Consider the following 14,180-nt stretch of genomic DNA (forward strand, 5'->3'; position numbering starts at 1 on the left):
AATTAAGATATTTATCTAGACCATTTTAAAAGTGGTGTACTTTTCTTTACATATTTAATTTTCTGAATATAAATTGCAGCTAAAATAATGCGCTAATTAAATATATAATAATAGAAAGAATCGCTCTTTGAAAAATCTGAATTTTTTGACTATCACTAGTCTACTCGTACTTAAAGGTGGTAATTTTTGTCTTTTTCTTAAAAACATATAAACAGCTCTTCCACTGCTGCAGATAAGCATCGCTCTGAAAGAGCAGCACGCTCAACTGTCGTGTTTTGATGACGCAATCACTGGGACTTTCCGGATACGTCACTCGGGGCTTCCGAGTTATTAAGCTAGCTCTTCCTCTGTGTTCATGTCGTTAGACGCCGAAAACGTCGCCTCGTAGCTCCGGAGTACACACAAAAAGAGACCATGAACACGCCAAAGGCTCCAAACAACGCCGACGGGTTTGAATATTGAGACGTGGTGGTCGGGAGCGACGGTCAGACCGAGAAGGCGGAATGTCAACAACGCGGCCCCTCCTCGGGATGAGACGAGTCACCGAGCTAACGTGCCCGGAGCAGCCGACCAGCAGGCTCCCCGCGTCCGCCGCGAGGCAGCAGCCGGAGGCCCCCACCGTGGACGAGTTCACGGTGCTGGAGGATAAAGAAGACGAGCTGAAATGTGCCAAACCTCGAGTGGAGCAGGTTTTTAAAGTAGCGTTCACCATTATCGGTCTGCTGGACCACACGGGACAGCCGCACGGTAGCAAAACATCACGGCAGATATGGCTGCAGCTCAGAGGAAACAGAGACGACGTGTCAAAGGCAAAGGTGAGCTCCTGTTGTGCTGTTTTAATTTTATATAGATATACCAACACTCCGCCGTCACACAGTTGATTTTTACCAAAGATAAAACAGCCACCACACTGGCTAGCTGTCTGCCTGTTCGTGGCTCACACACAGGTGCATCAGTGTCAGGTGATTGGCACCTGTGTCTGCAATTTTTATCTCACAATTCATATCTAACATGTAAAACGTCAGAGCTGGGAGAGGATGTCGTATTGTGAATAGATATGGCCTGGATATTTCCTGTTTTGTTTGTGTTTTACTGGCCTATAAAGGCTGTGGCACAAAGTTCAGATTAGTTGAGTGGTTTTTACTCAGGCATCACACAGAAAAAAGGGGTCGACAGGTAAACGGGCTGGCCGATTATCAGAGCCGATATATTTAGCATTTTGTCTGCATCAGTGTTTTATTGGTCGCCGATTAAATTAATTAATGAAAAAACACCAGGGAAGGAAGTCTGCAATACATGCAGCGAAAGTGTCAGCACGGGAAGAACGTTTTCTTTGTAAAACCTCAGGGAGCTATTTTTATTTGTTTATTTTTAAAATTAATTTTCACTGAAGTTTATTTTTAAAAAAAAGTTGCAGGGAACTTGCTGTATACGATGCTGAAAGTTTTAGTTCTGATTAAGCATTTGCTAAAGACAAAGGTTTGTGTTGGAGTTTGATTTCAACAGAAATATTTTCATTTTTCTTGTAAATGTTTAAAACAATATTGGTTATTTGTCTCATTAAGTACTAATATTCGGTATCAACCCCTAATTCTTATCAATTTAAATTACTCTTTCAAGGATAAAATATTAGTTAGACTTGTAACCCTGAAAAAAAATCTTCTTTTGAAAATCAAAAATCAGTTGCACATTACATACATTACATACATATTACACATTCATATCCACATTGTTGCACATTTTAAACCCCAACAACAGAAACACTAAAAGAAATATTTGCATACATTCTGAGAGTGAATTTGCTTTTGCTCTGGTCATTATTTGCATTATTTTATATTATACCATATCATTAAAAATAAAATAGAACAGGAGTAGGACTACATAAACAAGCATTTTGCGTCCTCCTACTCATTCTGTGAGTTAATGTTGCTTATTGAAAATTGATTATATATGCACAGTATATTTTTTTTCTTCATATGCATAGTGTTTTTATTATTATTATTATTATTATATTATTATATTATATATTTTTGATATAATTATTATATTATTTTTTAATGTTCGAAATGAAGTATATGGAATTCAATTTAATTCAGTTTTCTAGTTTCGGATTTTAAAAAACAGTTAATTTGTTCATTATTATGACACTCGTGACTCGTATTTATAGTAAGACTACTGATTTTGTTGTCTTCTTTAAGGTTGACCCCCATAATTCCACACAATAAAACAAATAAAGAAGTATAAGGGAGCAATAAATTATATAGAGGGCTTTAGGCTTTAATGCATCCCTAGATTTATACAGAATTGCCTCTGATATATATATATATATATATATATATATATTATAGTCAATAATATGCTGTGTACAAGTTAAGTTAATTTTGGTGAAGTTGTAGGCTGGAGATATAACATTAATTACGAATCATAAAGAATGCTTCCTCCCTCATAGCCACCACATCAGCGGTACAAAGGGTTTTTCTTGGAAATAATATCACCCACCTTTAATTTAGTTTAGATAGTCTGTGAAAGCAAGAGTAGTCATAACATTCCTAATATATCACCATTTTGATTACATACCACAGTGTCAATAGTGATATTGTAGTGTGTTATCAAAAATATCATAACATTTCGTTTTGCCAACGTATTGAGAGTTGTCGCTGGCCAACAGTCTACACTTAAAATGCGGTCATGAACACAGTCACACCCTTTTTTTTTCCAATTTATTTGTCACCTGAAATCTTATTCATACAATTTCAGTAGAAATTCCAAATACCCGTAATTTCCTCTCTGCCTTGCATTTCCCACCAATGAGTCAGTATACAGTGCCCAGTCAAGCCCTCAATGATGTGGACACGGAAGTACTTGACGCTGTCCACCCTCCATCATTATGTGCAAAACCGAAGTTTAAATTGACAGAATACTTTTTATTTTTATCATACTTCTGAGCAAAGATAAAACGTACTAGCAAGAAGCACTTTGTTTTGCCAGCATTTTACTCTTTGAAACCAGAGCAAATTGGCTTCATTTCTTTTAAAAGCATAGCAAGATGGCAGTAAGCATTGAAAGGAGAAATGACCCAAGAATTAGCAGGAAATTAGTAAGAAATACTAGAAATTACCTTAAAATTAGAAAAACAAAAAGATCAAATTAAATAAGGAAATTACCTTGAAAAAGTGCTTGGAAAATGTATAATAATTTTGTAACAAAATTTTAAATATGTATTTGTGATAATTCTAAATGTAGTTTTTCCCTAGCTTTTTTATTTTTTTCCCTTGACATTTCTAACGGTTTGTGAAACATTTTATTACCAAGTGGCTCATTGCCTTTTCCCCATGTTTTAAAAGAAAAGGCATGAATTTGCTCAGGCTTTAAAGGTTTAAATACTTGCGAAAGGTTCTGAAAGCAGCACAAGAAGTGAAAAAAGTTAGATAAAACTACATTAAATTTAAAAAGTGATGTCACTTTAGGTTTTACAGGGTAAAATGTCAAGCAACCATAAACGGTCAAAAGCTCGAGGTGACAGAAAGGGAATTATTGAGAGTCCAGTGAGAAGCAAACATAATATATTGATAAATCACAAGATATCATATGATACATTGCAGCATTTTGAAAACTTATTTTGCCATTTTTGGCAACATGTGTACAGATATTACAACACATTGTAAGACTTTCTTACTCAATTAACGCCTCTTGTTGTGAGGGATTAGATACCAAGGGCCATGTATTGTGCTAGTAACAGTTGCGCAACTCTTATTTCCAAACAAATATTTTCTCACCACAAACTACCATCTTGCAGGACTTGTGGATCCTGGGGATGTCCAAATGGGAAGTTATGTTGCTGCTTATTTATTGAATTGTATCAGACAGCAAGATACATAATAAGCATGTGATGACAGTAGTTGTCTATCATGTAGTCTTGCAAAGGCAATATTTCTTTATGTCTTCAGTTTGAGCTTCATCATCAGATCGTTTCAGAGGCACCCAGTTTTCCTCTTTGGTTCAAAATCCTCAAATTTCACACTAAAGTTAACTTCACAAACAGTCAATTTAAAAGGCATCTGGGCCCAAGATGCATTTAGAGATTAGATATTACACTAAAGCATGCAAAATAGCATCTGTTGCATTTATTTATTCCTGTGTGATTTCCCATGAAAGAGCATCTGTCACACTTCTGCATCTTGTGTCATGAGTCTCTCTTTAGTGCGTGAGTCGCTCCCCCCGTAACCAGCTGTTCCAAGCTCTGCCAGTCAACCGAGAATGTGATGTGGAAATGGTAATTTTACAGTCAGTCTGCTCAGCTCATGTTAGGAAGACACAGGAGTCAAATATGGCTTCCTGCATAACCGTAAGTTATGTTCCTCTAGTTTGGGAAATCACTGCCATGATTCCCATAACAAGCTTTCTCATCATGTAGTTTCACAAGTTTGCGTCTAACTTTGACCACAAGAAAAAATGCTGCATGTGATTGAAAATTGTCTGGATTTTTATTTTCTCCTTCTACGCTCTGCCGCAGTTTGAAGCTGCTTGTCACAGCATCAGCAAGTCAGCAATGAAAAGCTGTTTGCTTGACTTACAGAAGCGCAACACAGTTTGTGACAGACTGCATTCAGTTTTATTGAAAATGAATCAATGGCTGGCAGCCTAAGTATTTGCTTCTTGTACCCAAATGTCATGTTTTACTTTGTAGTCTAATTTGGCTATATTAAATGGGGTGAGTGATTCAAGTAGCTTTTACAGGGTTGGTACAGTCATGACTGGAAAAGAAATGGAATTTTCAAAAAGCAAAAATTGTAGGCCTGGAAAATTTTTTAAAAGTCATGGAGTTTTGGCTCCCAAACCTGTAAGGGCTGTCGGAAAATTTAAAAATTCAACGTTAATTTCTGTTTTTACAGTTTCTGGCTGTGATAAATAATGTAGGTTTTTTTCATCCAAATGAAGTCATGTTTTCTACAAAAATCACCAAAAAAAATTAATGAAAAAAAAAGATTGCCAGATTTTTTCTTTAAAAATGGTCAAATGTTTTCTTTAAAAAATAATCAATAAAATATAAAACATAAGTCCCCCCAAAGTGCTTAAAAAATTACTTGACGTGCCACTCCCCCTTTTTGCACGACCTCCTGACCTCATAAATAACCAACAGTCCCTTAGTTATAATAAAATATTCAGTTATTATGAATATTCAATATTCTTTTTTTTTAAAATATCATCTATTTTTTTTAAAAAAGCTGTTATATAGTAATGGGGGAAAAAACAATAAGGAGTATCTGCGGTCATTTCAGAAAATAATGGTTTTAAAAATTTGCCTCAAATCATATAAAAGTCATTGAAAATTTGTGAAAATGTGTATGAAACTTGCTTTTAGGTCTCAGAGGCCCCGGTTAGATGTAGCATCACTGATATGGAAAGTTTTTATAGTCAGATTAGTTTCTTTCCAAACACATAACTTTGGTTTGATAACTTACACGTTGATTTGTTCAATTGAAATAAAGCCAAAAGACTATCACTGTGTTTTATGTCTGACCATTAATTACTGGAGCTACTTGTGTTCTGTTTGATTGGTGTGTGCTGTATTTTACTACCGGAAATCCCAACTCATTTTATTGGTCATTCGATTTTTAAAGCCGCACCCAAATATTTGTGATCTGGCTCGCTCTCAAATCTGACTTCCTTTCTTTCTGCGCCACTGAGTCATTTTACTTTCTCAGTATTGAGTTGTGTGTGTCTGCATGTACTTTTACACACTAATGTGAAAGAAATGTGACACAGTATCTGTTTCTGAAGTTACCACACCCACCTGCAGCTGATTCATCCAGACATTTCCCATGGCCAGGAGATTCCCTAAATTAATGTGGGGAGTGTTTAGTTTCAGCACGTGTCAACTCTACTGTTTTACAGAGAGATGCGGTGTGTGTGTGTGTGTGTGTGTGTGTGTGTGTGTGCGCAAGCAAGCAAGCACATACAACAGGGTTCCTGCAGATTCTTAATTCAATCCATTAATCTAAAAACAAGGCCTTTAATTTGTATTAAAATTACTTAAATTAAATTATGTAATTTAAGTAAATTACTTAACTTAAATTACTTTTTCAAAAATCATAAAAATGCTCATGCATGGTGTGAAATGATTTTTTTTCTGACATTGTGTTGTAAAAATCTCAAAATAATTGGCAACGTCTATTTTTTGTTAGATAATCTCATAAATTCCTCTTCTTGAACTTCGCCTGATGGGAATTTAAGCAGTGGAATATCGCGTGCAGAGTGTGAAACACAAAGTTGCCTAAAAAACTGTCCATAAATGACAGAAATTTCCACTTCTGTGGGTAAACCAAAAATAATCTTTTATGATAATTCTTTCATGTGCTCTACTCTAAAAACAGTTGTTTTAGATAATCAAACTTTTTCTCTCGACAAAAAAAAACACGTTTTATGTTACAATTAACATATGGGCAAAACAAAACTATCCTTTAATTTTGGTTATAAGTATAAATAGTCTTAAACTGCTTTCCAAGTGCCATTAAAGTCTTTAAAAGTCTTAAATCTAACTCGCCTTAAGCTGCAGGAACACTGATAAAAGCAATTTTGGCACTGGCTCTGTAAAGGAAATGTGTAATTTTGTTTAATGTGCTTCATTCTGAATTTTGCCAAAATCAAAAAAAAACCTTTCACTGAAATTCTTGTACTCTGGAAAGTCCTGTTTGGCCTCTGTGGTTTTTATATTATTTTGTAAATGTGTGCTTTTGTTGTGCTTGTTTGTCGAGCTACAGAAAGCAGCAGTCATGTTTAATAATTAGTCTCAACACTGTTTTTTCTTGTCTTTGTGGTGCAGGAATATGTGCGAGGACTCTGTGATCCAGAGCTGCAGAAAGAAGAGCGGTACCCGGTGGACATGCACTGTATTTTCGCTGGTGCCCGGGGCCTCTTCTTGGACAGGCTCATACGAGACACAAGTGCTGAGGTTGTGGTGCCTGAGCCGGGCCGCCTGCGGTTGCTGGGCCGGGCTGAACCCGTTGTGATGGCCCAGAGCAGAGTTCAGCAATTTGTAGCATTATTTCAGGTAGCATACTAATAATCTGTGATCTCACGCATTTTTGCCACTTTTATGTACTTTGGCCTTAAATCTATTAGTTTGAGAAGTCTTCACAGCAACTCTATTTTTCTTACTGAAGATCTGTGTGTTTGTGTCCGCTCCAGGAGAAGCGAAGTCTACCGAGTGACAGAGAGCCTGCGGTGAAACGAGCGTTCAAGTCCTTTGTGGAGGAAAGGGATGATAAGTACACTATGGAGCTTCTTCTGCTACCCAGTGCCCTGAAGGAGGAGTTACTGGGACTGGCTCATAGCCCCACTACCACAAACACATCCTCCCTGGTTAGTCTAAACCTTTTTTTAAAAACATGATTTATTACAGTACAGCCCGGCCACTGTGTCCTGCTGACGTCCCTTTGGATAACGGCAGCATGTTAAGAAAACAGTAAAATGTATCTACTGGGATTTTGGGATTATCACCTCATGCTGCGAGTGAGACTTTAGGTTTGAAAGGTGAGGTATCCCACCCATGTCTGGGCCACTGCTGCACTTCAAAGTGTGGCTTTATTTCTTTCAAAAACATGGGAAGAAGGCAATTAGCAACTTAATGAGAAATGGCCCAAATATTAGCAATATATTTGTAAAAAGTTACAAAACCAACTGTGTAAATTAGCACATAAAAGGAAAAAAACAATAAAAACAAAACAGCAGATTAAGTGCTGTTGACTGTCACACTACACTTTGGTAGAGGCTGCATCGTCCCCGTCAGAGAGAGAGCCCTCCGCAGTGTATCGCTTAGAGATAACATTATCTTTTCTCTTAGGCTTAGATGTGGTGTATTTACAGCTCACAGAAAATTTTAATGTGTATTGTCTGTCATCAAGTGCAAGATGGGTCAAGGTTGTTATGTTCAGATTTTGCAATAAAATAAAAAATTGGCAGCTACTAAGTTAGATAATTACACATTGAAGTAAATATCCATAACAGGATATTTTAGAAACTATGGTTGAAGAAGCAAGAAATGCCCAATAAAAGTGGGAATTTGGCTTAAATGACACTAAAACAGCCGGAGAGGGAGCTGCTGACTTTGCAGCCACCACCACAGCTGCTCCAGAGTCTGCAGGGCCACCATCAGATTTGTTTGCCCTTTACAGGCCATTCAGCCAATCTGTACTGGTGTTAGTTCCCACGACTCATCTCAAGAAAACCCTGTTGCTTTTCCAGACGGTGTGGTGATCAATTCAAGTGGATCTTGTACAGTATGGTACAAATGCTGTCTTTTGCAGGGCCTGTAGGCATTTTCCACAGGCTCACACTGAGTTTACATTTGCAAGAAGTGGTTGCTGTGTGTGTTCGCTCCATAAACAAAGACGTGATAAAAGAGAGAGGGCTGTTGGGTTTGTGGAAACAGCTGACATGCTAGCAGAGGGAATTCCAAAGAGGATTCTGAAAATGCTTAAGCGCCTAGATTTGGACCCAGCGCTGTGTGTGGGTTTAACGGTGCTTCTGTCACATTGGGAAATAGAGTCGGGGGGTGAATGTCATGACATGTCATGCATGTCAAGACAGACATTAGAACATGCAGTGTAAGGACACTATAATCTTGAAAAAGGTATAATGTTTTCGCAAGCACATATCAAGGCCAAGACTTTGCTTCTGTGTGCTGCTCATTTTGACTCATTGCTACAACAAATATCTGCGTATACAGGCAGTAGACAGTAGAAAAATAGCCAATAGCCTGTCTTCTAGAGAGACTGCATTTCTGCGAATGTGTTTTGCCACTCAACAGAGACTGTTTACCTGCCACTCATCCGAGATCGCTCAAAATTACTCAGACTACAAACAGAAATGAGAGCGTTTCCTGCATATTCTACATTCATATGCAGATATGTATTTAAAGAAATTATGCACACTGCAACTTTCACAACAAACATGCTAGATTCATGAAGCTACAGCAACATAAGCACCCCAACCAAAATCTCTGGATTTGAAAGTTTAACTAGTTGGCTGGGGCAGTATTACAGTATACCAGGGTATTTATTAATCCTGAAGGTATGTATTTAATAATGTCATAAATAGAAGTACTTCTCTTTTTGTTAAGCTCATTGTATGTAGTGCACAGCATGCACCACCAGCTCAGTCTGCAGTCTCTAGTGGCGGAAACTGGCAGTTGAGCTGAAAGACACAGTGACACCTGGTAGTGGAGGGAGATGTTACAGGACTGTGAACAGCCGGCGGCCAGCAGGCAGAGAGATTGTGGGGAATAACAGTATGTTTTTTACATCTAACTTGGTAAATTAAGGATTTATTTCAACCAAACCAGGGCTGGTGATTGTTGGAACAGTGGACTTACTTACCTTTGCAGCTTTAAACCAAAAAAAGTTTCTTGTTTTTTCTAAAGTCATTAAAAAAAAAAATTCAGAGCAACCTTTGAACTGCAGTCTTTAATGTTATCTAAAACGTGCTGCATTACTCTGCAGATTGAAATCTTCAAGACCGACTTCATGAGGTTGAGAGATAACACCGATGTTGATATTGTCAAAATCCTTAAAATCACTGAGCAGCTCATAGCTAAGCATGAAAAATTTACTGGGATGTCACTGCTTCATGGCAGCAGGCATTATCAATGAAACTCCCTGTTGATACAGGAACATTAGGAAAATCATCAAGTGTTTTTAGCAACAGCTGTGGAATAGTATCCTTGGCAAGACCGATATCTTTTTCTCTGAGGCTCATCACAGTTACACCTGCTTAATGCCTGTTAGAGGCTATTATGTCAAGTCTGTGTTTCTGATCTGGTGGTAAAGAAAGGTAAACTTTTGTTGTTTCTTTTTGGTATCACTTTAGTAGATTTTGAACATGGAAAATGTAGACTTAAAAAAGAAAATAATGAGGCCTATGCAGTTTTTTTCACAGGCTTGCCCAAATGTTTTTTGTGCCCACGCCACTGCTGCGAAGGCCTGTTTGTCCTTGGCTGCAGGATACCCTTTTATATTAGTCACAATGAAGCAGGTTGTTTTTGTTCCCGTTCTACAAAAAAAATCCTTGGATTTCCAAAAACTAAATCTTTCTGAGACTATTCAAAGCATGTGTTCTGACAGCTGACATTACTGTATTTTAGCGTGATCCGAAGATCAATAGACATGTAAATAGGTTATTGCAAGGTGTATAAACATAACGCTGTCCAATGAGAAAGTTGAGTATGCCTTAAAATTTATGCCTAAAGTTTAAAACCTTTCAGTTAATGAAACATGCAAACATTTATAATTTGTTTATAATTCGGTTCTAATTCAGAGCAAATTATGAAACAGCAGTGAAGTTTAGGACCAAGTCAGATCATTTTGATCTCTGTGCGTTAAGTAAAAACTCAGGGTTTGGTAAGGAGAACCATGTAGGGCACACAGGGAAGTACAATATGAATCATGACTTGTGCAAATGTTTGAGAGGAACTTTTACTCTACTTTTTTTTTAACCGCTGTGATGTTTCCTCTCTCAGGCTCAGCTCAACCAGACACTGCATCCCAGCATGGCAGAGGTCGACCAAGACCGCTCACAGAGCAGCACGCCGGTGACAGAACTCTCAAACCGCATCCTCGGCACAAGCTTTGAAGAGAAAGGGAGCGGAGCGGCAACTGTCGGCGCAGGCGGTAAAGCAGCAGCAGGAGGAGGGATAGGCCTAGGCCCCGAGGCCGTCCTGCTCAACGGCACTCGGCCCTCGCACAAGCGGCGCTCATCTGAAAGCGAGACTCGGGACACAAAGAGACAGTACTCTCTTGAGCGGAGGGACGAGTCGCCGGAGAGAGCGAGAGAAAGGGAGCGACAGAGGGACAGAGAGGGCCGGGGGGGCAGTAGCAGCTGTAGATCTAAAACCCCCTCAGCGTCATCATCGCTTTCCTCAGGAAAAGCAAACACAGTCGTCGGTGCCATCATGTTGGACTCCAGTGAAGTCTCAGATGACGGGGAGGCAGTAAGCCCAGAAACCAACCTCCGCTGCCTGGTCAATTTCTTCAGGTAAAGTTCATAAGATTTTGAAAGGGTAGTAAAGTAATCAACTGTTGTTACATATAAGGGCTACTGAGGGAATTACTTGTTAACTAAATATATTATTGTTGTTTAAGAGATCATTGGCAGTTGGAATTAGAATTAAAATTTCTGTTTGTGATTTTGTATCAGGCTATTCAGTGTTTTAGATTTCTAAATAATTGGTTTGCATATTTCAAGTCCGTATGACAGGGTTGCCACAGGCTAGTACTTGAAAGTGCTTGGATTTAAAAAGTACTTGGGTTTAGACTGCTGGGATCTCTGAGTTTAAGCTTCTGTTGGTTGTTTGACTTTTGAAAGATAAATCATCATAGTGCAGTGTGTTTGTGTGTCAGTGCCGAGACTAGGTCCGTCGTGTGCACACTCACCCCTCCCTCCCGTCAAAAGTAACAGGATTATTTTTTCCACCCAACATTACTTGTCTAGCAGGCCTGACAAATGTCAGTGTAATGACCTGTGGTTGCATAACAATAGAATTGAAATTGGCTCAAAGTCCCAAATGATATATATTTGGCAAAATGCTGTTAATGTAAAACATATTAAACTAGAGAAAATGGGCGAATCCTCTCTGAAAACCCCACAAAAAGAGAAAAACACGAGCATGCAGAGAGTACTTTCAAATTGTAAAATATGCAAATTTTTTATACTTAGCTAACCCATTTAATTTTAACAACGCTCAAAAGTTAGGCTAATTTTCGGGGGTGGAAAAATGGTATAGTCATTCCAAAGGGTTCCACTGACCTCTAACCTCAAGAAAATTATGCAGCTTTTTGCATGCTGTATAATTGTGTAATTTTATCTATTATATTTTGAAATTGCTGCCACCTACGAGCTGAGCACACAGGTGCAGCTCATCAGACTGATGTCAGCGGGCAACTGCATCACCAAACCTGGCAAGCACTATTTTGGAGTGTGTAAATTGCCACAGACCTGTGGGTGAAACCAAATCGAAGATGAACTACAGCGCTGCTAAATGGGTGAAAACTGACACACCAGTCAACATCGTGGAAAACTCGGGTCTAAATGACATCCTCAGGTTGGCATGTTTGCTGTCAGTGGCTCAAACTACTAGAATCTGACCCAGCAAGTCCAAGTGTAATGGTGAACTGCAGGTCTTGGTCTTAAAAAGTGCTTAAATAAGCCTTGAAATTTATCATAACAAAGAAGTGGTAACGTTAGTGAAAAAAATACTTATATCTCCAGATGTATATAGAGCTAACTCAGACTGCTGAATCTCTATGTTTGCATTGGTTGAACTTCAGTTGAACACAGTTTTGCACAGAATAAGACTGTGTACCTGTCCTTCATCTTATACACTGGAATGGCTCGAAGAGGGTATTTCTCCTTAGCCACTCGTCGCCATAGGAACAATAACAGCCTCATGTAACGCTCTTAGTGTACATGATGGCATGTTAATATTTTTTTAGACAGTTTTGAATAAATAAATAAAACCTTGTTGAAACTCATCTTCTACAGGACCATGGGCTACCAGCAGGAAGTGGTGGAGCGTGTTGTCAAGGAGACGGGACAGACGGAGGATACCTTCCTCATCCTGGAGAAAATTGTCGAGGAAACCAAGCGTTGCGAGGAAGGTTCAAAAGGAGGTGAAAGAGAAAGACGATTGAACTCTGTGCGTTCCCCGGATACTCCCTCATCATCGTCGTCGTCGTCATCATCGTCGTCGTCGTCCACCTCCACGGTGACTCGGTTTAGAGAGAAGGAGCGCGAGCTGAGCAGAGCGTTGGTAGACCCGGGCAGGTCTAAAGAGAACATTAAGCCCAACCAGCATGGAGGAAGTAGCAATGGTCTGGGGCACCGGAGGCAGTGCAGCGGCAGCGAGACCAGCACTCAGCAGGTACAACACTCACAAAAACACTGTTGCCTCTTGATTTACAGACTTTTTTCTTTTTCTCTGATTAAAGGGATACTTTTATCCCTTTGTCATCCAGCTTTGTATTAAAAACAATGTGGATGGGATAAATCGATGAACTGTGGTAGACTTCCCCCTGTCTAATCAGAGCATAGATATGCATTTGCATTTGTAAACATTGTAAACACGAAAAAATGTGGTTTTAAGATGCAAATTAAATAAAATTAATTTAATAAATAATTAAATTAAAGGGTGGATTTGACACCTAACAGAAGAGATGTGTTGGTTAATTAAGCAACATGCCCCCATTAACAGATCCTATTTTAAAAATGTTGAAAAACAAAGAATCTGTTGAAACAAATGTCTTGAATGTCTATTTCTTCTTGTGTATGGGAAAAAAAAGTTTGACATCCCATCAGTAAACTATGATCTCTATGAGGTGAAGAACTTGATTACACCAATTATTAATACACTTTATATTTATAGAGCTAAAGATAATGTTTATGGAGGAAATAAATACTAATTTCAGATGGTTGGAGTCAATTTAATCTGGAAACATTTTTTCTTTTCCTTGAAGTAGAATATAACAGGAGGGTTAAACTCAGATGCGCTGATCAGTATGTTACCGAGTTGCATATTTCTGGCCTAAAATGCTTTCAGAAACATGTTTTAGCTTACTGTTTATGCATACGCATTATGTCACCTGACAGATGCATTCTGGTAGTTGTACGCCTTCTACCTTTTCAGCAAAAGCAAATGCCTCAGTCCTTCTTCTCTGTTTCCTCTGGTCATGTAGCACCAATTTCAAAAAGTATTTGCATCTTTGTACTGCATAGATGGCCTAGCTTTACATGAGAACTCTCTTCATATCAGTTAAATACTTATTTAAACTCCCAAATTCAATCTTAACCCTCGGGCCGTGAGAAGAGGGAAAAACCAAATCTTCATTTTTAAGTTCCTGGCTAAATCTCAGTTGTACTGGTGAAGTTGCATCTTTGCATCAGAAATTGTCAGTTAACAAAACATTAAGTACTTTACTATCTTTTTCCTTCATCTCACCAGTGAAATCTGCATTTAATCTCTCACCTTACATCACATTTACATCTTTCATGTCTGAGCTCCCATGACTCATGTAAATGTTACCTTCAAAGATACATTCTCCCCGTTTTATCTTCTAACGTGTACTTTCATCTCAAATCATTTCCAATAAATTGCTTCATATCTTATGACTCATCTTACTGGATTTTCA

At 38.4% G+C, this 14,180-nt stretch overlaps 1 protein-coding gene across 1 annotated transcript in view; it reads left to right on the plus strand.

The window, feature by feature from the left end:
- The first annotated feature begins 318 nt into the window (after nt 1-318).
- The window catches only part of n4bp1 (nedd4 binding protein 1), a 31,251-nt gene continuing 17,389 nt past the window's right edge, over nt 319-14,180 (plus strand). The window contains exons 1-5 of the mRNA XM_042495897.1: nt 319-815; nt 6,824-7,051; nt 7,189-7,362; nt 10,517-11,031; nt 12,538-12,916. Of these exons, the coding sequence (XP_042351831.1) occupies nt 504-815; nt 6,824-7,051; nt 7,189-7,362; nt 10,517-11,031; nt 12,538-12,916 (1,608 nt within the window). The 5' untranslated portion in view covers nt 319-503. The remainder of the gene's footprint in view (nt 816-6,823; nt 7,052-7,188; nt 7,363-10,516; nt 11,032-12,537; nt 12,917-14,180) is intronic.

This window comes from Plectropomus leopardus, chromosome 11 (assembly GCF_008729295.1).
Source record: "Plectropomus leopardus isolate mb chromosome 11, YSFRI_Pleo_2.0, whole genome shotgun sequence".
Classification (NCBI taxonomy): domain Eukaryota; kingdom Metazoa; phylum Chordata; class Actinopteri; order Perciformes; family Serranidae; genus Plectropomus; species Plectropomus leopardus.